General features: G+C 36.2%; 2 protein-coding genes across 6 annotated transcripts in view; both read left to right on the top strand.

Moving 5' to 3' along the window:
• The first annotated feature begins 4,764 nt into the window (after positions 1–4,764).
• On the top strand, positions 4,765–14,971 carry LOC109052726 (prostacyclin synthase). The gene is made up of 10 exons (XM_042758803.1): positions 4,765–4,918; positions 5,022–5,145; positions 6,115–6,290; positions 6,474–6,620; positions 7,301–7,425; positions 7,531–7,712; positions 10,520–10,658; positions 12,399–12,580; positions 13,528–13,679; positions 14,726–14,971. The coding sequence occupies exons 1-10, from the start codon at positions 4,857–4,859 to the stop codon at positions 14,868–14,870; spliced, it is 1,434 nt and encodes a 477-aa protein (XP_042614737.1). The 5' UTR covers positions 4,765–4,856; the 3' UTR covers positions 14,871–14,971.
• Positions 14,972–15,680: 709 nt separating this feature from the next.
• LOC109056465 (potassium voltage-gated channel subfamily B member 1-like) overlaps positions 15,681–24,467 on the top strand; it is a 31,483-nt gene continuing 22,696 nt past the window's right edge. The window contains exons 1-4 of one of the 5 annotated variants that reach the window (XM_042758801.1): positions 15,681–16,125; positions 16,756–16,805; positions 17,944–18,011; positions 18,089–18,615. In XM_042758801.1, the coding sequence (XP_042614735.1) occupies positions 18,127–18,615 (489 nt within the window). In that variant the 5' untranslated portion in view covers positions 15,681–16,125; positions 16,756–16,805; positions 17,944–18,011; positions 18,089–18,126. Of the gene's footprint in view, positions 16,126–16,755; positions 16,806–16,937; positions 17,120–17,943; positions 18,616–24,467 lie in introns of those variants that run through there. The other 4 variants (XM_042758798.1, XM_042758802.1, XM_042758799.1 and 1 more) reach the window with 4 other exon arrangements.

Raw genomic sequence — 24,467 nt, 5'->3', positions numbered from 1 at the left:
GAGAGTCAAAAAATCTCATATCTCTCGTTCACAGCTTACTGGATATCCAGAATGATAGGAGAATGTGAACTTTGGCCAAACAATACAGGATCTGAGAGAAGATAGTTCTGCATGCTTGTGATGTACAAGCTAAGGGAGCTTTTTATCATGGAAACAGATAAGTTTTTTATTTTAATTAATTTTTTTATTTTTTTTATTTTTGTCAGAAAAAAACTTTAATATATACATATACACTCACACACATAAAGTCAGTCAATAATATTAGCCCTTTCAGGGTAAAAGTGGGCACTCAGTTTTCTTACAGAAAATGTCAGGTCAGACTTTCCCTACCATTTCTTGTTTCCACTGATTTAATTAGCAGGATTAAAAGACCAGCTCTCTCTCTCTCTATTCTATTCTCCTCGGGGACCTAGAGCTAATGAGGAAATGTTCTTTCATGTCCGATGAGGCCTAGGCGTTCACATGTGAATGTGCAGTGGGTGTTCTTATGCAATGCATTATATTCACATAATTTGCTATCATCGGTTTTGGAAGCAAATTGTTTGATTGCTTTATTGTCTGCTTGCTGATTTCAGTGCACAATGTGATGAAACTAATGATGTTTTTAATCTAACTAAATTATAATTGCATGTGAGCTGTTGAAGCCTTTTAGCTGCCTCACACTATAAGACAAACAAAATGAGTATTCATGCTGGGTTACATTTGAGTAATAAGACAAATTGTGGCAAAAATGACGGTAATAGTCAGCCATACCAAGGAATCTACGCACTGGAACTGGAAAATCAACTATGGCCATAACCTTTGTTCTGCATGACAGGAAGTGAGAAGCTGCGTGTTTGTGAGAAACAAATCTATAATTAGGGTGTTTTAACTTTAAACCACTGCTTCTAGACAAAATACCAGTCCATAATCCACAATAATGCTTCAGACAGTAAAAAAGTCAATTTCCTGTTGTGCTCTCACATCAAAATTTGGTTTTAAATGGTTTTAAAGGGAATCCATTTTATTTTGCCATGGAGTGCTTACTCAGTAATCTAACTAGTGTAAAAGTTAAATGTGTATATTGTATGTACTGACAATCTGAAGAAACTACATTTACCCTCCTTGATTCTGAGACCAGAAAAAAATATAAGTCTTACAAAATAGAGGCCAATATAACAGTGTAGAAAAGCACTGGACAAGGCTTAAAGTGCTAGAGGGCATAACCACAGTAAGGAGTCAATTACAGAACAGAGACATCAACAGGATTTCTGTCAGGCTGTGATTATATGTTCCCCACTCATGTGTTAGGGTCCTTATTGTACTAAACAAAAACACAAAGAAGGATGTTGAAAGAAAGGACAAATAATGTGTAATACATTTACAAAGCTAATATGATAAATATCCATTGTAACAAATTGTGCTAAATTGCATAAAACAGTATCAGTCTTTGTTTTATGTACTCTATAATTTAGCTGTAGACAATAACAGCTGATTTAATCAGTGATGTACTGTTCATGGGACTGGAAAAAAGTAATATCTGTATCTTGGATCTAAATGACTTAGCTTTGATGTTAGTATTGTGACAAATATAAATGAGTTCCTTGCCTACGCGATGCATATCTGCCAGTTATTTTATGTGTTCTTTTAAAATTAGTTTGTTGAGGCAGTGGAAATTCTTCAGTGGAACGAAGTAAACATGTCAGCTCTTGTCTTTTGAATTCGTTTTTTTTTTAGATACATCCAGTACAGATATACAGATGGTTTGAAATGACCAAATTTTGGACCAAAACAGTCGCGTGAGTTATCTCTTAAAACTTATCATTAACTACGTAACAGTTTTTTCTGAGAATATCTGCTCAAACACTTTCTCACTGAGGAACAACTGCTGGGCATTATTACAAACTTTCAGCCAACATTCCAATAAAACACCTTGGCCTCTTTGCTAAAATTATTCTGTCAAAACTTTTCAAAACTTCCTTTAACTTACTGTAGGTTAGGGCTTGATATTTTGCCATGAATTCAGTGGCATTCATATATTTCAAGTGTGGCCAGAACTGGTCAAAGTGTGGCCAAATTCTTTTTTGAAGCCACAAATAGTGACATTATAGATTTAGACACTAAGTCGTGAATATCACAAGTTATGCCAAGATTTTAGCTTTCTTCTGCTTATTCATGGTGAAACTATTATTTTTTCCTTTAGAGAGATCATGGCAGTCAAGTGATGCCTTTGTCATATCGATTAGTGCAGTCCTGTGCATAATGCCTCATTAGTTTGAGTGGCCTTTGAACGGCTGGAAACAGAAGACATTAAAAGTGACAAAGTGACGTGACACAGCCAAGTATGGTGACCCATACTCAGAATTCGTGCTCTGCATTTAACCCATCCAAAGTACACACACACAGCAGTGAACACACACCCTGAACAGTGGGCAGCCATTTATGCTGCGGCACCCGAGGAGCAGTTGGGGGTTCGGTGCCTTGCTCAAGGGCACTTCAGTCGTGGTGTTGCCAGCCCGAGACTCGAACCCACAACGTTAGGGTTAGGAGTCCAACTCTCTAACCATTAGGCCATGACTCTAACCATTACAGTCCATTGATGCACATGCCCTGTTTTTTTTTTTCAGACTTATCTGGCAGGCAAGTTGAGAAAAGGAAGTATGAAATACTGAGCAATATTCCATTAAGAGTTCCATGATGTGACCATGAATGAATATAACGTTGTGGCCTATTTTATTAGATATAATCAAAATTTACTAAGGATTTATTTGTTTTGTTACTGTCTGCTTTTGCATTTAAGCCTTGGGATGTCAAATAATTAATATGGCAAATGAAATGACTCTTTAATGTTACATTCTTCAATGCCTATTAAACTTTGATAATAGGTTTTGAAGTATGACAACAGAGTTCATTCTTTCTTCCTGTTACGTAACTAGCACAAAGGAATTCATTCCAACACAAATTCTCAAATTAAATACCACAAAACACATTTGAAAATAATACAGAAATAAAGCCTACATACCTCAACAGCATAAGGAACACTGAAATCAAATCAGCAATTTATAATTTGTAAAATTCTGAGAAGTGGTATAGCGGAACATTGGAGTATAGAAGAAACTCAGGATCAGTGAGACTCAGTCGCCACCTTATGGACTGTTTCATGCAGCAATCTTTGTACAGCTCATCAACTGACTTTAGTCAGCCATTCAGCCATTCACATAGAAAATGAATAGGCATTATCCTTACGTAAAAGCTTTTGCTTTCCCTGACAATGAGCTTTGCCAAAAATACTCTTGGCATAGAATTCAGCCTCTTTTGCTAACATTTGGGTATGACATATAGACAGTCAAGAATTGACAAGCCTATATTTGTTTTAGATTTTATGTAATTTTGATTTACACATTAAATTTGTACTTACATTTATTGTTTCATATTTATAATATATTTGTATATTTTATATTTCTATATATTTGTAGCATATATTTCTTTAATTAAAAGTTTTGCTCGCATGCTTAGTCAATAATCATCATGACAAACCGTCACTGTTGTTATTAATGAATCTAGATACCCATGAAGCAGAATTGTGTATACCAGCTCCCTTCTTACATTTAAAAGACATAGATCAAGTTGAATAGTTTTAATGCCCCACCTGTCATTTGGCAAACACGTCTACAATGATGTTTACTTCGTCATCAGAAATGTAGATAGAACATGAAGACATCACACACACACACACACACACACACACACACGCACACACACACACACACACACACACACCCTAAATCTCTGAAAATGGCTGAGCAATAAAAGATCCACCTAACATGATTCATGTCAAAAGATTTCCCATATTTACTGGTCTCCGAGCATTCTTACATATAGTCAATTCCAGAATATTATTAAGCAACATATATTAAACGTATGTAAACAATGTCTGTCAATGTACGATGAGTTAAAAAAAGGGAAGTATTTTGTATGTAGGGGTACTGTCCTTTGTTTATCTACTTTTCTGATGATTAATTTGCTGGAGAAACTTTTGCATTTTAGACTCCTTGAGACAGTGGTTTTAGGTATTTAAGTCTTTATATTAAGTACGTTTTCACAATTTTTTTATTCTTTCTGTAACTATTCTTATATAGTTTCAATTTGTAACCACAAAAGGTTATTTATTCATTTATTTTTTACTATTTTCGAAGCATTTTCAATAAATATAGAGAATTCAGAAGAAAAAAACAGTTCATGCAGTTGACTTAATATTATGAATATATATATATATATATATATATATATATATATATATATATATATATATATATATATATATATATATATTATGGAAGTCAATGTCTACCGTCAACTGTTTGGTGACCAGCATTCTTCGAAACATCCTCTTTTGTTTATCTTCTTTTTACTGTAAACAAAAAAAAAAAAAAAAGAAAGAAACTCAAACATGTTTGGAACAACTTGAGGATGAGTAGTAAATAATGACAGAGTATTCCTTTTGGGTGATTTAACCCTTTAAGGATCGGCATCGTGCGGTGTATTTGACAAAACATATGCAACATTGTTATATATTACCACCGGCCTTTGTTTAATAGTGTAAAAGTTAGATTTTACAAAAAGTTACGTTGGTTTTTACTAAAAGTAGGTTTTGATCTGACTTATAATTAATCATCATGACGAGCCATCATGTTGTTAACATAAACAGAAACTGCTAATAGATATCATCGTCAGGTTAAGTCATTTTCGGTCATTTACACGCTCACCACTTTGACTGTAGTTGTGAATTTCGTAATGAGATGTGACGTATGTTAGGGTTTCAGTTGAGTATTTAACTTCTGAAAAAATAGGGCAGCTCATCACACACTCTCGTCAGGATGTGGACCGCGCTTCTCCTGCTGGGACTCGCTGTTCTGTTGCTGTACGTGAGACGCACGAGGTGAGTCCGGACCAGTCCGACCAGCTCCTGAGGCTGACAGACGACACTTCAACTTTACAAAGACGCCTAAAAAATTACAAATTAAACGTGTCGTTTTTTCCAGACGAAGAAATGAACCTCCTCTTGATAAAGGAATGATTCCGTGGCTTGGTCACGCGCTTGAGTTTGGAAAAGATGCTGCTAAATTCCTGACACGAATGAAACAGAAGCACGGCGACATTTTTACCGTGAGTTCTTGTTAAGTCACGTTTTGGTCAAGTAAAATAACACTAGCATTAAATCAGCAGCCTGCCATAATGTGCAGTTTGATTTGTTAAGGGGAAGTTGAGAAATACTTTAAGATACTCTTATACTGTGTGTGTGTGTGTGTCTGTGTGTGTGTGTATATATAGCTATTGTTTGCTTTGCTTAGATAAAAGTACAAATATTTCATATACTTTCTCTCAACTTAGGTCAGATTAGAAGAATATATATATTCTTATTTGACCTAGTTATGCGTAATATACATGTGCATAATATAATATATATTCTTATCGATAGTATGATTTTTGTTGACTTATGACTTCAAGGATGATTTACGACATTCTTGTTGTCGCAATTCTGCAAATGTGAGTTCCAATATTAGTACTTTGACTTTATTTGTTCATATTTGCAACTAAGATTTACAGCTACAGCTTCTCCTAATGGTACATTTTACTGATGCAGTGTGGCTGATTATGAAATGAATATAGGTCTGTAGAATATTAATATTAATAGAACATAATAAACTAGTAAATGTCACATTTATAAGAATGATAAATAATGAGCACTCTATGTATTTTACAAATTTTAATAGTGACGACAATGTACACAATGATGTAGCTTAAGCTGCAATTATTCCAGGTGTCGGGGCACTTCAGCCCTCTTAACTTGAGGCCTTTGACAATCCGAATGACCTGAGCTTTGTTTCTCAAATGCAAGTTGATCGTAGGGACCATTAGTGGCAGTGGTTCTACACACGCTTACGGTGTTATTGGGAAATGCAGCCCTAGCCTATAACCTACCTTTATTTGTCTGTTTTCTTAATACATATTTATCTAGATATTGCAACAGTATAAGAGTTAAGATGACAGCAAGATGTCTTGCTCTCGATCATGTCATTTCCTGTGCCAACTTCCTTTTTTCAGCACTAACCACACTAATTTAATGTGAAGCAGGTACGTGCAGCTGGACAATATATCACTGTTCTGCTGGACTCAAACTGCTATGATGCTGTCCTGTCCGATGTGGTCTTACTTGACCAGACCAGCTATGCTCAGGTCCTAATGAAGAGAATCTTCAGCCTGAATCTGCCCAGTCACAACCCTGAATCTGAGAAGAGACGGGCAGAAATGTAGGTTTCTAATTATGTTATATCTCTCTGTCTGAACTACTGTCATCTTGAGAATTTGTTTTAAATATTAGTATTACTTTAAGGTACTGAATAGATCTTTTGTTAACATCAAGGCTGAAATTAATTAATTTGTTCTATTAATTTGAACCATATATAAATATATGTTTGTGTGTGTTTGACTAGCCATTTTCAGGGGACCGCTTTGACCCAACTCTGCAGCTCAATGCAGAACAACCTCCAGCACCTTGTGACCCCCTCAGAAATGGGCCTCAAAGTATCTGAGTGGAAAAAAGATGGACTCTTCAATTTTTGCTACGGCTTGCTGTTTAAGTATGCCAGTCTCTAAAATCAGCATGCTATTAACACTGTGAAATCTGTAAGAGCTGTTTCTCACAATAAATTATTATCAGATTACAGAATTCACCACAACTGCACGTACAGCTTTACTGCTGAGGCTAATTTTGTCATGCTTAGTATGCTGAACTCGGCAGAAAGCATATTGAAAATGCATTATGAAAGCTAAAATTTAATGATTAAGTTTGTAATAAATCTCAATTGTCACTTCTTGATAACCATTTCATAATTTATGGCCGTTATTGGAGCAAGTACTTAATAGCATTATCTGTTATGAAACAGATGCACAAATGCTTCACTTGCACACTATTGTAGGCTTAATACTTCGTTTGGCATTCAATCTGTACCCATCAATAAGCAGAGAATGTCCCACCCAAAAGCTGGCACAATAATTATCACTCACTATTGTACAGATAAGACCTGATGTCATGTCTCCACTAGGTGCAGCTTGGTTATCTCATGAATGCCTTCAGGTCATGCAGGTCATGCAACATGGTATTTTGTGACAATGGTGAAATGTAAAGGGTTGAACGTTGTACTACAATTTTTAAAAGTCTGGAAAAACCTGATTTCAAGGGAAAACGATTAAGGCTTATTTTTTTTCTATGCTGTATAACCTCATTCCTCTCACTTTCTGCCTTTCTTTTTCTCTACAGGACTGGCTATCTCACTGTGTTCGGCGCAGAGAAGAACAATAGTGCAGCACTAGCAGAAATTTATGAGGCATTTCGGCAGTTTGACAAGATTTTGCCTAAACTGGCTCGAACTACTGTAAATAAAGGTAATGCGGTTTCATTTGAAAGAAATTGACAGATTTTCATTCATTAATTTTCATTAGATGTTGTTTATATAACTAACCTGTGTTTCTTTTGTATACATGCATTAGAGGAGAAACAAATTGCAAGTTCAGCACGAGAAAAACTGTGGAAATGGCTGACTCCAACACATTTAGATAGAAAGTCAGAACACCAGTCATGGTTGGGGAACTATGTACAGCAACTGCAGGATGAAGGCGTTGATGCTGAGACTCAGAGGAGAGCCATGCTGCTTCAGCTATGGGTCACGCATGTGAGTTTCTCCCTGTCTATATCACTTAGTTGTCCTTTCACAACACATATTGGCAAAAAACATTGAATGCATTGCAAAAAAAAAAAATGTTCCAAGATTACATTGTGATAGTAAACATACACTACAGTATCATTCAAAAGTTCAAGCTGGTAAGATGTTATTGAGAGAAGCCTTTTATGCTCACTAAGGCTGCATTAATTTGATATAAAACTACAGAAAAAAATATTACAATTTAAATTAACTATTTTCTATTTTAATATATTTTAAAATGTAATTTTCAGCAGCCATTACTCAAGTCGTCAGTGTCACATGATCATTTATAAATCAATCTAATTATGTTGATTTGGTGCTCAAGAAATATTTATTTTTATTATCAGTTTAAAACAGTTGTGATGCTAACATATTTGTGGAAACCATGATACAGGATTTTTTTATGATTCTTTGAACAGAACAGCATTTATTTGAAATAGAATTCTTTTGTAAAATGTCTTTATTGTCATTTTTGATAAATTTAGCGCATCCTTGTGAAACAGAAGTGTTCATTTCTGTCAAAATATCAAAAATCACACTGATCCTATACTTATGAATGGTTATGTACTTCAATTTTTCCCTATTTTTAAGGAAAAATGGATATTCATTAATACTGCCATGCCCCAAAATAGACAATAAACCTTATGGCTTCAGAAGACTTATGGTGCTTTTTTGTCCATTTTGGAGCTTAGCAATATAAATGACCATGTATTTTTCATTGTATGGAAAATCTCCTTTTGTATTTCACTGTGAAAACTAAATAAAATAATATAGGGTTGGAACAATACGAACTATTGTGTAAAGTAGTAGTTCATCATCATGAACATTAGGGTAAACTTTCCCTTTAAAAATTCCTTTTGTCTGATATCATGCTTAATCACTCAAAACTACATAGTAGAGACACAGTAATACCTCAAGGTTGACATAGGAATAGACTGTTTTTCACTAGTGATCTTACTGTAAACAAAAGAGTCTGTCACCTCTGGAATGTGTGAGTGTGTGATTTCACTCCAGTTCCACAGAACATGAACACAGAACCTGACAAGCTGCCCAAAGCACACCTGAGACGCCATAGCCTGAGGTCAAACAACACCTACTGAATGATTCCTTTGTAACTGAAGGGAATTAGGCAACGCAGGTGTGGAAGCATCCCTACTACATATACAATGCATTTGACAGAATTATTATATGCATATTGGAGAAAGTTGAATCAAGCTTGTTAACACAATCACATATAAAATGTCTACCTAAACACCATGAGGCATAATTAAAGGATTAGTTCACCCAACAATGATAGTTAAGTCATTTACTCACCCTCATGTTGTTCCTGTGTAACTATGTCCGTATAACTTTTTATGGAACACAAAATGCAATGTTCATGCATATGAGGCAGAATGTTCACAGTGTTCTTTCAGTTCTGCTAACAAAAAAAAGTAGTTTATATGACTACAAAGATAAGTCAAAGGGGTTTGGAATGACAAGGTAAATTAAGAAATACATTTTGTAATACTGTATAATATACAATAGCTTGAATTGCTAAAATTCCTTAATTTTTTAGTTTTTGGGTATAGATTTATATTTCTAAAGTCATCATGCAGCAGTTCTCTGTTTTAACCACTTGAGAGCAGTATAACTATTAGAGAAACAGCTTCAGTGCATAAATAATGGTGCTTGCTAATATGACTGTTTCTCATATTTAGGGTTAGGGATTTGAATAAACCACTAACCATACAGTAAGTATTATGCTTTGATGCAGAACTCATCTGCATAACTCATCTGAGAAATCAGAAATGCTCACCATTCAAGGATCTCAGCCAGATCTGGAATAAAGAATATAATGTAAAACTATCGCTCAAAAGTTTAGGGTAATTTTTTATTTATATTAAAAAAAAGAATTGAATATTAGAATGATTTCGGATGGATAATGTGACACTGAAACCTTGAGTAATAACTGCTGAAAATTCAGTTTCAAAGATACGCACATGAGTACATGGGAATTCCCTCTAATAGAATGAATTTCTTTAAGCTTTGTCATGGTATCAGCAGGGATATTTATAGACATATTCACCTAACAGTCTGTTTGAGAGTCTTCACCCCTCATTGGCTTCGTCTGTCAGTGAGGAGTCCCCCTGAACCCACAGCAATTGCTGTATGACAGGTTTAACTGTGCTGCTTTGCACACACTGACAGCAATGTTGATATAAAACCGCTTAAGGAGAAGCAATATGCTGTAGGCTAGACCCTGCTGTATATTTATATGAAATGCCATAAATCTTGTGGCATATTAATGTGTGTCAGGCCACTCACTCTTGTTTTGCAGACAATTATAAAGGTTCATTATAGATTTAAAGAGTATAACTTAAAGTGAAAAAAATATTTTAACGATATTCAGTGTCAGCCTTTTGATTTTTCCCCCCAAAACATTATAGAGCATCAAGGACCAACACATCACTTTCCTAAACACCTTTTTGCTGAGAAATTGATCCATTATGTACACACACACACACACACACACACACACACACACACACACATATATATATATATATATATATATATATATATATATATATACTGAGACTTGTTATAGCACTTCATTGCTATCATATCATTGCCCTTTTGTTGATTTTGATTGCTTCCATTGTCCTAATTTGTAAGTCGATTTGGATAAAAGTGTCTGCTAAATGACTAAATGTAAATTTAATGTAATGTAAATATTTAATTTAATTTAGCATATTTAGGTTTGACGGTAATTTAAGGAATGTTTCTGTCCTCAGGGAAACACAGGCCCTGCTGCATTTTGGTTACTGGGCTACTTACTCACCCACCCTGAAGCTTTAAGGGCTGTGAGAGAGGAAATCCAAGGTGGGAAGCATCTCCGTCTGGAAGAGAGACAGAAAAACACTCCAGTATTTGGTAGGTCACATAAGAGAAATGATTTATATCATTTATATATACAGGTCCTTCTCAAAACATTAGCATATTGTGATAAAAGTTCATTATTTTCCATAATGTAATGATAAAAATTAAACTTTCATATATTTTAGATTCATTGCACACCAACTGAAATATTTCAGGTCTTTTATTGTTTTAATACTGATGATTTTGGCATACAGCTCATGAAAACCCAAAATTCCTATCTCAAAAAATTAGCATATCATGAAAAGGTTCTCTAAACGAGCTATTAACCTAATCATCTGAATCAACTAATTAACTCTAAACACCTGCAAAAGATTCCTGAGGCTTTTAAAAAACTCCCAGCCTGGTTCATTACTCAAAACCGCAATCATGGGTAAGACTGCCGACCTGACTGCTGTCCAGAAGGCCATCATTGACACCCTCAAGCGAGAGGGTAAGACACAGAAAGAAATTTCTGAAACGAATAGGCTGTTCCCAGAGTGCTGTATCAAGGCACCTCAGTGGGAAGTCTGTGGGAAGGAAAAAGTGTGGCAAAAAACACTGCACAACAAGAAGAGGTGACCGGACCCTGAGGAAGATTGTGGAGAAGGACCGATTCCAGACCTTGGGGGACCTGCGGAAGCAGTGGACTGAGTCTGGAGTAGAAACATCCAGAGCCACCGTGCACAGGCGTGTGCTTTTGAACCAGAAACAGCGGCAGAAGCGCCTGACCTGGGCTACAGAGAAGCAGCACTGGACTGTTGCTCAGTGGTCCAAAGTACTTTTTTCGGATGAAAGCAAATTTTGCATGTCATTCGGAAATCAAGGTGCCAGAGTCTGGAGGAAGACTGGGGAGAAGGAAATGCCAAAATGCCTGAAGTCCAGTGTCAAGTACCCACAGTCAGTGATGGTCTGGGGTGCCATGTCAGCTGCTGGTGTGTTGGTCCACTGTGTTTTATCAAGGGCAGGGTCAATGCAGCTAGCTATCAGGAGATTTTGGAGCACTTCATGCTTCAATCTGCTGAAAAGCTTTCTGGAGATGAAGATTTCGTTTTTTTAGCACGACCTGGCACCTGCTCACAGTGCCAAAACCACTGGTAAAAGGTTTACTGACCATGGTATTACTGTGCTCAATTGGCCTGCCAACTCTCCTGACCTAAACCCCATAGAGAATCTGTGGGATATTGTGAAGAGAAAGTTGAGAGACGCAAGACCCAACACTCTGGATGAGCTTAAGGTCGCTATCGAAGCATCCTGGGCCTCCATAACACCTCAGCAGTGCCACAGGCTGATTGCCTCCATGCCACGCCGCATTGAAGCAGTCATTTCTGCAAAAGGATTCCCGACCAAGTATTGAGTGCATAACTGAACATAATTATTTGAAGGTTGACTTTTTTTGTATTAAAAACACTTTTCTTTTATTGGTCGGATGAAATATGCTAATTTTTTGAGATAGGAATTTTGGGTATTCATGAGCGGTATGCCAAAATCATCAGTATTAAAACAATAAAAGACCTGAAATATTTCAGTTGGTGTGCAATGAATCTAAAATATATGAAAGTTTAATTTTTATCATTACATTATGAAAAATAATGAACTTTTATCACAATATGCTTATTTTTGAGAAGGACCTGTATTTGTGCAATAATTTTTCTACCATTCTAAATTCTACAGACACACCCATATACATTTCAAGCTGGTAATTACAAAACCAATTCCAACAAATTTCACTGAGATTTCTGAAATCTGTTTTTACAGATAGCGTTCTTAGTGAGACACTGCGTCTAACTGCAGCTGCTCTCATCACTAGAGAAGTGAAGCAAGATAAGAAGATTCATTTAAGCAATGGGCAAGAATACCAGCTCCGACGGGGCGATCGGCTGTGCGTTTTCCCCTTCATCAGCCCTCAAATGGACCCACAGATCCACCAACAGCCAGAGGTGCACTTTCAGACTCTACTTCCATCCTAAACTCAACCAAGCAGAGAGATGAGATTCACTTGGGGCAGAAATCATTTCATTTACTTGAAGAATCTGGGCAGATTTTAGATAAATTTGAAATGCGTATTGATTTTTTTACTTTGTCGGAAATAGGTGCAATTGAAATAGACTCAAGCACTTATAATGCATTATGAAACGGCCCAAAAAAATTCCATAGACTTACATTAAAGGTACCAAGCCACATCTAGGATATAATAACTTTTCCATGGGCAAGTAACAATCAGAAAATGAATATATATATATATTTTCAATTTGCAATATGAATTTGAAAATTTCCCCAAAAAATACATATAGTGATTTCTTTTTTTGCAGGAAATGCACTGCTTATACATTGTTTTAATTTCACATCACTTATTGATATAACCTAAACCTACTTAGCTTGAACTTTATAGAGGTCCACCATTATGATCAAGCTTGCATTACATTCTGCACAGGTCCAAGGGTTAATCTGGTTAGATATCTGGGATTAGCCATTCAAGTGCTGTCATTGGCACAAAGACAAATAGGGGGAAGGGGCTCACAGTTTATAGTCACTGCTCCTACTATCTGTGAGAAACAGACGCTCACACCATATACAAGGCTTTGTAGGCCGAAATGCTGACATTGCATAGTGCTGTGTATTAGCACTGTGAACTAAAGATCTGATCCAAGCTTCCATGTCAAGCACACTGATTAATAGTAAATTGATTAACAGCACAGTGAGATGTTGTTCCTGCCAGCAAACATTAAATGTGTCTCACAAACATATCACAAGAGCGCAGTTTCTTGCTTTTCAGTGTTTCATCAAGATAATCCGATGTTACAAGTATCAATATAATGTATTAATTTTCACCAAAAGACACAATAATAAAAATGCTAATTCTACTTGTCTTCTCGTAATGCTACAGATGTTCCAGTTTGACCGCTTTCTTAATGCAGATGGGACAGAGAAGAAGGACTTCTTTAAGGATGGGGTGAGGGTTAAGTGTCCCTCTGTGCCCTGGGGGACCAAAGACAACCTGTGTCCAGGACGCCAGTTTGCAATTAGTGCAATTAAAGAGTGCGTATAATATCATTAAACATATAAGGTGCGGTCACATTTAGCATTGCAAAATCCAATTATTTCAATAAGAATCTGTGCAACTGGAAATTTCATGTGAAGATGAAAAACATTTTCCATACAGATTACCCGGAATATGTGCATGCGTTCACACACAACCCGTAAAGGTCCGGTGAAGACACGTGATATCAGGGTGTGACGTGTAATGTACGAGTCGAAAACGCTAGGCACGTTAACTTTCACTTAAGCTGGTGAACGATCTCAGAGTCAGCGCGGAAAGTGAGGAACTAACTGATCTCTGCTTCATTACAGTTTGCACATATTTGTTTAATCGTGAACGTTGATCTGCCTTTAAAACACCCGCTAGAAGAGTCGCGCGATAACGCGACACGGCATTAGTTCTGGCTTTTGTTCACACAGCGCTCGTTCCGGGACTGAACCCGGCAATGTTACTAGGTCCCCGACCCGGGTTCAATCCCGGAATCAATCCCGGGACGTGTTTGCTTTCACACAGAAGAATTTGCCGGGTACAACGTGCAGTGCGAAAGGGGCTTTAGTTTGAAAGTGTCTTGTGTGTGAGCAGTGCTTTATACATTTCCAAATTAATCACATGCCATATTGAATTTAGCATGGATGAAAACGAAGGAAAAACTTGCTGTCTTTACAATGGCATGCACTATATAAAAGTCCTAAATGATTTTCAAAACTGTTTTATGGAGCTTTAGTTTACTGAAAGTTTTTTCCAGAAAGATGTTTCTGAACAATTGGTATGTTGTTAAACAACAGTACAGTCCATTGAACGCACCATTCTTCTGTCCCTCATAGCCTTGTTTTCATTCCTGTCTAAAAATTAAATATGGTGCTACCCTAAGGCATATGATCAAAGAATATTTTTGTCTGTGAAATGATTAACAAAATTTCACTAATGTGACCGCATTTTTAGTCCTTGTGTTATGCTTCAAATACATCCATTTATTCAACCAATTTTATGTGTCTGTTAGCAACTATAATGACATTTGGAATTCTTATTTTTCCAATCCCTTTAGGCTTGTGTCCACGATCTTGACTCGATTTGATCTGGAACTGTGTGACAAGAATGCAAAGCTGCCATTGGTAGACCCCAGCCGATATGGCTTTGGCATTCTCCAACCTGCTGGCGATCTAGAGATACGCTACAGAATAAGATCTTGATTAATATTCCAAATCTAAGGAAAACTGTACAGATAACAATAGCCTTTTTTACCACAGTGTCTTGAATACTTATTGCAACAATAAATATGGTATTTTTTAAACCTGATGTCCTTTGGTTTTTATTATCCTTACTTTTCTAAAGATTTTGCTGCATCTTTTTTTGGTCTGAGGCACTCAAAGGCCTTTAAAGAACTTCCTCATTCTAATGCAATTCAATGTTTTAAATCCCATGAAATCGCACACACTGTTTATTGTATTTTTTCTTCAATATTTTGTTTGTCAGGGTCAAACTGATGTGTAACTAAAGTAAAAGTGCTACTATAGTAAATAACACATTTTGGAAACATGCATGCCTGCTTTGTTTTACAACAAAGTTAAAGCTTCGATCTGTCTACAGTGTTTTGACTTGGTCAAAGGCACATAGGTTAAACCATGACACATATATTGATATATATAAAGAAAACAAATTCATTTTTATGACATATGCATATGGTAACAAATTATGCCTGACCACTATTGCACCTACAGTATATCTACACTACATCACTATAATTTAAAAGACAGACAAGTCGGTCTCAACAGATCATGAAGTTTAAAATTTACTCTTAAAATAACTAGGAGAGATAATCTATTCTGTTTGCTGAAATTCAATATAAGGGCTTCTGAAATGTGATGACTAGAGACCAAAGAAAGTAAGAATCTCAGTACAGCTGCTGTGCTTCACCATAGTAAAATATTAAATGAAACTCATATATTCAAGGAGCTGCAGCTATGGCTGAACTGACTCAGAGGTTTCTTTGAGCACTGCTCTAAAACGCGGATGTGTTTCAAAACGCATATGAATAAGGGGCTAGTTTTCTGTATTGTCCACTCTTCAGACGCCATTTTTACACAGGTTACTCGTAACGAAAGAAAGGAACTGCTCCAAGAGCCTCTTGGTGCTGGGTGGCAAGGGTTAAATGCGCCGTCTCTCTGCCATTGGGCGGTGAGACTACGGAGAGCCAGCCATCTGCAAGGAAAGCAGCTGTCGCCTTCACGCAAGAGACGTTAGACATCAGTGAACGAAAACAGTGTGGATTCACGCCAATACTTGTTGATTTGTTTCCATAAACAAAAAGCGGAGAGATATGTGTAAGTCTGGAGAACAACGAGCTGCTGCCTACTGGCTTTATTTTAACGGTGACGCTTCTGCGTTTTTCCCTATTTAATTGCTTAATTTCACACCGCTGTCAGCAATGAATCTTCACAGATTAAGGTGGGTGGTTTTTATAGATTAATTAGTCTGCCTATTTTGATATATTTTTACCGTATGCTTAGTAATTATTGATCGTTTTGGAAATTTCTGCCGAAAACCTAATTGTAAAAGTGTGATATGGTGTGCAGATAAGCTATAAGCTTTTGCTAAATAATACTGAATTGCACTTACACATGCCATACGAATAATTACAGTTGCATTGAGGTTGTAATGTTGTTTTGTGGCGTTAACACGTCTGAAGATGCATTTTTTTTCTTTGCATGATGCTGGATCAATACTAGTGGATGCCACTCCTACAATGTTTAAATTATTTTAATGTCTTTAATATAGCACTTTGTTTATATGTTTTGAATATGTCATCGGTTATATTCCCCGCTTTGCGTAATTAGCGTCACTTTTTACTTTAAGTGTACAAGACGATCAATGAAATCACATCATTAGCGCAGCTGCATTGATACATTGATGTCAGTGATGACCGCCTGATGCAATTAGTAACATTTTGCCCAAAAAAAAGATGTGCGATGCTTATAAAAATCCATTTTAATTAGTTTCGCAGTGTGTAATATAGGCTTAACCATATCATGCTATCATATTTTCCTCTTGTTTTGCATGTTGTTGTTGTTGCTGCAGCTGTACGGTCGGGGTCCAGCCGACGTTGCACTTAACACTTTAGTTACAAGGTATGGAAATTCAATAAGCTTTTAGTCTTTTACTGAATAGTTGATGGGGTCTTTTAATCTTCTGCACAACAACAGGGATATTGAGAGTTCTCAAACGGCTACTTTATGTACTGAATGTTTATGATAAGATAGCATGTTCCTTTTAGAGGATTACAGGTGGATCGCGTACGTTCCAATATATTTGGATTCAAATGTTTTTGTTATCTTTTGGGACTTTATAGAGACAAACGGGCGTTTAAAAATTGCCCTTCAGGACCGCAGCAGGCGATTCAGCACCACGATAGTGGACAGCGACTTCTCGGGCTTTGGGATTTGTAAGGAAGTGAATTGTTGAGATTAATCTAAACGATTCTGGTTCCTTAACGTTTAATTTAGCACTTCAGATTCATTTAGTAGCCTATTATTTAAAAATATAATTGCATTTAGTGCCTTTAACAGTATGTTGCCAAATAGGCCTAATGAAATCATTTCCGATGCCAACAGGACAGATATAACAAATTTATTTGAAATGTCAGTTATTTTAAAATGTGTGTTTATGAATTTTCGGCATAAATGCAACCCAATAAATGCTCGGAAGGTGTGTTTTGGATTCCCTAAAAAGAACCGGCTCAGACTACATTGGTTGCGCTACGTTACTGAATCACTGAAAGAACCGACTATAAAGTCATTCGTTTAGGATTCGAACTATATTAGTCGTGCTATTAATGATTCCCTGAAAAGAACCGGCTTGTGGAAGTAATTTGTTCGGGAATCAGATTACACTGGTGGTGCTACATGTTTTTGATTCACTAAAAAGAACCGGCTCATAAGAGTCATTCGTTCGGGAACCACATACCGATCGCGATATAGATTCGATGTCAGCACTGGCATATAAATTCACGATCAGGAACCGTTATCAAAATCGAAACTCATGCAAATCACTCAGGTATTTTTAACTGTATTAAAATATTGATTGCTTTTGAATGATTTTCATGACTTTCACTTATTCATCAGCCAGACTTTTAATAAAATATGCTTCTGCTAGTAAGTGGCTGGTTTAAGAATTTATTTGTTTTGCAGGGATAAACCTTAACGGAGCACTTAACTCATATCATAAAACATGCAGCTCATTTCTTGTTTCTCCTTTCCTCTTCAACAGCTCAAATAAAATGAAACAGCCCAGAGAACCACTGGTAACACCGCCTGTCCCATGGCCAAATTCATAAGGTAGTCTGCACAAAAACAAACAAAAAAAATGGATAAACCCTCCGCAGGAATGAGTAAAGTTGGTTCTCGCTCGACAGCCTCTCTGCCACCAGAGCCTGTGGATATAATCCGGAGTATGTCATGCTACCGGCGTGTCAAACTGAACGTAGGGGGTCTGCCGCATGAGGTCCTGTGGAGAACCCTGGACCGACTGCCGCGCACACGACTGGGCAAGTTAAGAGACTGCAAAACCCACGAATCACTCATGGACATATGCGACGACTACAACCTAGAGGACAACGAGTACTTTTTTGACCGGCACCCCGGGGCGTTCACATCTATACTGAACTTCTATCGCACTGGGAAGTTGCACATGATGGAGGAAATGTGCGCCCTGTCCTTCAGCCAGGAGCTGGACTACTGGGGGGTGGATGAGATCTACCTGGAGTCCTGTTGCCAGGCACGGTACCATCAAAAGAAAGAGCAGATGAACGAGGAGCTCAAAAGGGAAGCCGATACTCTGAAGGACCAGGAGGGCGAAGAATTCGATAATACTTGTTGTTCAGAGAAGAGGAGGAAACTGTGGGATCTACTAGAGAAACCAGGCTCATCTGTAGCAGCCAAGGTACAGCACTATATACAGCATCTTATCAGACTGATTAATAGGCCAAGATTCAGACATATAAACACATTTTCAGAAGGCCAACTTCTACAATATTATGCATTAGCTCAGAGAGAAAAGCAGACCCGTTCTTAATTTCAGCTATTATAAATTACACATCTTAAAAAACGAAGCTAATTTGCAAAAAAGTCCTAATATCACCTAATTTGATGATGCAGAGTTAAAAATATCAATAACTCTTTTTCGCAAAATCTTCAATTTTCTGTCACTATTTGGATTTAGTAAAACACCCACAGATGTAGCAGAAAACATCTGGGTCATAGTCACTGGGCAAAACATTAAATTCAGGATTAGGCATAAATATCATCAGAATCATGCATATATGTGAATATTGGCTGAGAATTGGATGAATGTAACCTGGCTCAGAGGAAGACAGGATACAAGAATACAAGACTTCTTAACCTTACAAATGGTTATCCAAAGTGTGACATGCTAAAACAAAACCATTATTATTTCTCAAATCAGCACCCCAAACTTATTAATAAACATATTGGATTTCATACAGCAAATATGATGCAGTGCAGTGTAATAAGACGTGTCATAAACAGTAGCATTTCAGTAGCATTCAACATTGTGCATCAAACATCTTCATCTGCCAAGGGAGAAAAAAAACACAAAGCATATATCAACACTCAATTAGCTTAAAAGGGCAATGTAAAAAGTGCAGTTCAAGCCTCTGGACTCTAACCAAATTGCGGCAGTCGTGTTATCAATCACAACAGAGTGGCACTCTCGTGCTTCTCACATAATTCAAAACTTAATATTTCCATGTAAACGTTCATCAATCATAGGTGCAGGTTTGACACTTATGTGGTTCTAAAATGGTTTCTGCTTGACATCTTTGGTCTAAGATCAATAAGAACAGCATCTTGGCTGAATGGTATTCTTAGAGATGCAGTGCCTATCTGTAAACTTCTGGTTTCCCTCTCCAGTGGCTGTCTATTTTACTTGCTCTAATTCCATAATTGTGTACCTGTGCTGATATATAGTCACATGGGATTGGGAGGGACAGTTCAGTGACTGTCCTTTCTGTTACCAGGCAACAGAGAGATGACTCTATCACTTTGAAAGCGTAACCCCCTGGCTGATGTGGACTATTGTTTTGGTACACTTGCACATATATATTTGTATTCAAACAGTGGAGGATGAAGTACCTGAAAGCCACACTTAAGTAAAAGTATAGATATCTTACAAGAAAATTACTTTGGTAGAAGCTGAAGTCACTAATTTACTATATTTTGTTCCCTGTCATTTTGCTTCATTTGATGTTTGATTCATTGCGGGTTTCCTCTTATGTCATACTCCGGGGTTCACTTACATACTCTTCAAAAACGGTGTATATTGAGGATGCGCTAAAATTTATCGATTAAAATATGTATATATTTAAATAGAACGGAAGATATATATTGTACTTCATGTTAGCTTGCTAATTGTGCCCAAAAGCATAATTTATTTAAGTCTATATTTCTTACTAACAAGAAACTATGCTTCTAACCACAGGTCGAGAGCTGTAGTTCCTACCACGTAAGTTTGCGACACTGCTTGTGAATGTTCATTTGAACTATGGTTTCGGGAAACACAGAATCGCTTACTATGTTGGTAACAACGGAACTTGCAACCATAGTTGGTTAACGATGCTTTTGGCAAACACACTCCAATGTAGTATTGACTAGTAATGAGTGAGTCGCTGAATCACTCATCCAACTGATTCGCTCAAAAAGCTGATTCATTCATTAAGGAAACACCGTCCTGTGTGTTGCTAAGAGACGCAAAACAGTACTGACATCTTTGTTTGGAACTATTTTCATTGGCAAAATTGAGCAGAAACATGCAACATTGTGTCTAAAATGTAAGTCACTTAATGCTTACTTTATTAGACTTGTATAAAATCAATATTACATTTGTTATGCTGATATCTGGAGAAAAAACAGCACTCTTTGTGTGTTATAGATTAACCATATTAAATTATATAAATATACAAGACATACAGGGGTATTTTTGCTGCCTATAATTTAGAATGCTTTAAATTTCTGATGATGCTAAATGTGTTTCAGTTGACTAAAATCACGTGGTGTGTGCATACATTCTCTGTGTTTTTGTGATATAAGCAATGTCTTACCATATTTACCATTTACCGACTTACCATATTATAGCAGACAATATACTGTTTTTAGGAGTCTTAACTTGTTTATGATGCATTTAAAATGTTTTCATGTTATACTTTGGGACGTGGTATTATACTTGCAATTTGTTAACAATAAAGCATTATTTAAAAAAAAAAGTCTTACAGTAACTTGCAAGCACCAGACCACTGATTCGTCAAACCCGTTTTCTTGCAGTCTGTGTTTTTCTGACTTAATTTTGTAGTAAGCAACGAATTTGCTTCAGGGAAAAATATCGGAGTAAAAATATACATTTTAAGTAGGAAATGTAGTGGAGTAAAAGTTAAAGTTGACAAAAATATAAAAGCTCCAGTAAAGTACAGATTCTCCCAAAAAGAAAATCCACAAGTACTTTAATGAAGAATCATTACTTCATTACATTACACCACTGTATTCAAATAAGAACTGAACAAAGAGTCAGGCTTCTTTTTGGCTTTTTCCTCTTCCGTCTCTCCCTCCCTCTGTCTTCAGGCTCCTTCACTGCACCTCTGGCTAAATGTCAGGGAAATGTCACATTAATTATCCTCCATGAGACTTTGTGTCCCATTCTGTTTTAAGCCCCTCCTTTTCTCCCCCTATTCTCACTTGAACAGGCTCTATCTACATCTGTCTCAAATCAGATTTCGCTGCATGGCCCTACCACACAATAAGATTATGTCAGACCGCTGTCATATCACTGCAAATTACCGCCTGGTCATATTTCATAGCTAGACTTCACCTTTTTGGCATTCACTAGTCCTGCATTACCATGCTATTTAGTGGATACTAGCAGTGTACTAATTAATAGTGTTTACAAGATAAAAGGTGACATTTGCTTTAAGTTAAGGACCTTGTATTGAAGCTTCAGTCAAGGCATGAATGCTGAGGTAGTAAATGTTTTTAATTAAACTGTACATGCCGTTTTTCACGTATTAGGCTCTACTTTGATTCAGTGCCATTTATAACTGGTATTGACAAACTACACTGTAAATCTAGATCATGCATCTATAATCTATGCATTTTTAACACAGGTCTTCAATATATGCGTAGATGCCACTATGTCAAAAAATGTTCTCTAATATTCAAAGTCTGTAAAAAAAAATAGGGTAATATGATGATATTTTATGTATTGCTTTTTCACAGATGTTTTCCTTATCTTAAATTATTTTTTTAATTTTAAGATTTAAGTAAATGTTCATAAACAGTAAATCTCCTAAATTGTTTTTTTAATTTTTCCAAAGATTTATTCTTTACACACACACACACACACACACACACACACACACACACACACACACACACATATATATATAATTCTAACATGAAAATTTGAAATGATATGGTGAAATAATCTAATTTCCCTTTTAAATTCATAAGGATTTTAACCGAAAATGTAAAAGTTAACAGCATATGAATATTAAAGTATATTGTAAGGACACAGACAGACAGACTGCTGGTATTAGAATATTTTCCATTTTCCAGATGTAAGGAATGACAAATCATCCAAGACTAATCCCAGTTAAAGGTGGTGCTGTGAGTTCATGCTATAAGCACAAACAGGTCAAGACGGAGTACTTATCAAATGTTCTTTTCAAAAAATCTAATTTATGATTTATTCCATCACGTATATGGAAGACCCACAGTTGTGACCCAGCCCTGTGCCTGAGGATGTGGATATTTCCTGATTCTCAAAGATGTCACAAAACACCAGTATTATTTACTATCTCCATTTCGTATAAAGGGAAGTAATCACTTACTGGATGTGGTTATTTACAGCCAATGTCCTTCCAGAAGCCCTTGCAGCATTGAGATAATGGCAGTTACTTTCTGGTTTGCAAAGCCTTCAGTGATACTTGAGAGTTGATATGGAATATTTACGCAGATCTAGCCATGACTTTATAACCATGACTTTGATTTATTAAAAAAATAAAAACACCATATGGCACGTCAAAAACTGCTGAAGATGACCCTGTTTATTGTGAGAAAGACAACCTTTTCCCTGTTTTAGTTAATACTACTGCAAATTTAATTACTATTATGTTCAACAGACATTAATTCTTATGAGAGATACAGATAATAAGCCATCCATTCTATCAATGCAACATTTATGAGGATATCTGACTAGTGCCTATAAAGGTGTCTAATGTCAGGATGGCTAACCCAAAAATAGAAATCTATGGAAAGACTCTGCTTTTGTGACCAGGGCTGGAATCAATTTCTGTGCAGTTTAGCCTCAGATGATAAAAGTGAAAAGAAAAAAAAAAGACATTCCTGATAATATTTCTAAAGCTCCACCCTGTCCATTAATCCAGTAGTTAAACAATGGCAAATGAGTAATTTGTGTGATTTATTAAACTTCACTGTTAATGCGTAAGAGGTTTATTTAATAATAGGTCATGGTATCAAAATTAGAACTATAGCAGACAATGTTACATGATTTGTACACTGCTGAAAGTGATAAATGGTAAGAGGTACAACGCACTGTAAATATTACATACAGTTTCAAATTCAGATTTAACCACAAATAAAGCATCATGTATGTACTGAAATACTATTTTTGGGTTGAAAAAATATTAGCTCTGCTCAAAATGATCTTTAATAAATTAAATATGATATTAGAACACTTTTTAAACAACAAGCTACACTGCTTCTATACAACAGTTCTATAAAAAAGAAGTTAAGTGTGTAATGTACATATTACCAGTAACCTGAAAATAGTTCCAAATAAAGCCAAAGCACAACCGTTTCAAAACTGATCAATGAACATCACTACTATTTCATTACTGAATGAATCACAGTTTTTGAAAGAATCGGTTGAATCAATGAGTCAATGGTTCACTAATAAAAACAGTCATTTGTCCCCACCAACTGGATATAATGTCAAAAGCTCCAGAAAGAGTAACCTGCTCACCATTGTCTTTGAAAACCTGTATACATTTCTTGCTTCTGTGGAACATAAAATAAGATATTTTGAATCCATATAGGAACAACATTAGGGAAGAGGTGGGTTACCCCTTTATGTAATTAAGTGCACATAATTGTTTAATATAATGACAAGATTGTACACAAATGTTTAGGTTTTACAGTATTTGGACATGTATTTTTTTGTGTGTGTGTTGGACAAATATTGGAGAAAGTGGTGAAAGTTTTGGTTAGCTTTGGTCAGTCCATGTTGTACTTCAGTAAGCACTGAGTAAGAGTTACTTACTGTATAAAAAAATCATGTATGTAATATGAAATCATTTATTTTAATGAATTAAAATAATTAATTTATCAATTATTTTGACATGTAACTTGAACACTCATATTATTAGAAGGTGTCCTGCAGTTTATGTGCAGCCCTTCACGAAGCCCATCATGGTACACAGGTCTTAACTTGTGGTTTGCTGCAGTTTTGATAACCTAATTACCTGTGACACAGAAGTTAAGATGTGAACTTTTTCTTGAGATTCACATACTCATGAATCACAACAGTCTGATATGAATCATCTAATGCTTGGTGAGCTTTGTATCTAAATGCTAGAAGCCATGTGGCTTGTTATTGTGCAGTCAGGCCTAATCGCCTTTCTGTCGCATCTCATTCACCTTATTTATGAAAGTGGGTCAGTAAAGTGTCCTTTGTTGTTGAACTGGACACTTCTTTGGGAAGATATA

Source organism: Cyprinus carpio, chromosome A6 (assembly GCF_018340385.1).
Source record: "Cyprinus carpio isolate SPL01 chromosome A6, ASM1834038v1, whole genome shotgun sequence".
NCBI lineage: Eukaryota > Metazoa > Chordata > Actinopteri > Cypriniformes > Cyprinidae > Cyprinus > Cyprinus carpio.
Note: the sequence above shows the minus strand (reverse complement) of the source record. Positions and strands in the feature narration are given on the sequence as shown.

What these genes read in the sequence shown, in the direction of transcription:
- LOC109052726 (XM_042758803.1), top strand. Translation starts at nt 4,857, where the DNA reads ATGTGGACCGCGCTTCTCCTGCTGGGACTCGCTGTTCTGTTGCTGTAC. An exon ending in TGCTACGGCTTGCTGTTTAA is followed by an intron (nt 6,621 to 7,300) that starts GTATGCCAGTCT and finishes TTTTCTCTACAG; the next exon opens with GACTGGCTATCTCACTGTGT. An exon ending in TCGAACTACTGTAAATAAAG is followed by an intron (nt 7,426 to 7,530) that starts GTAATGCGGTTT and finishes TACATGCATTAG; the next exon opens with AGGAGAAACAAATTGCAAGT.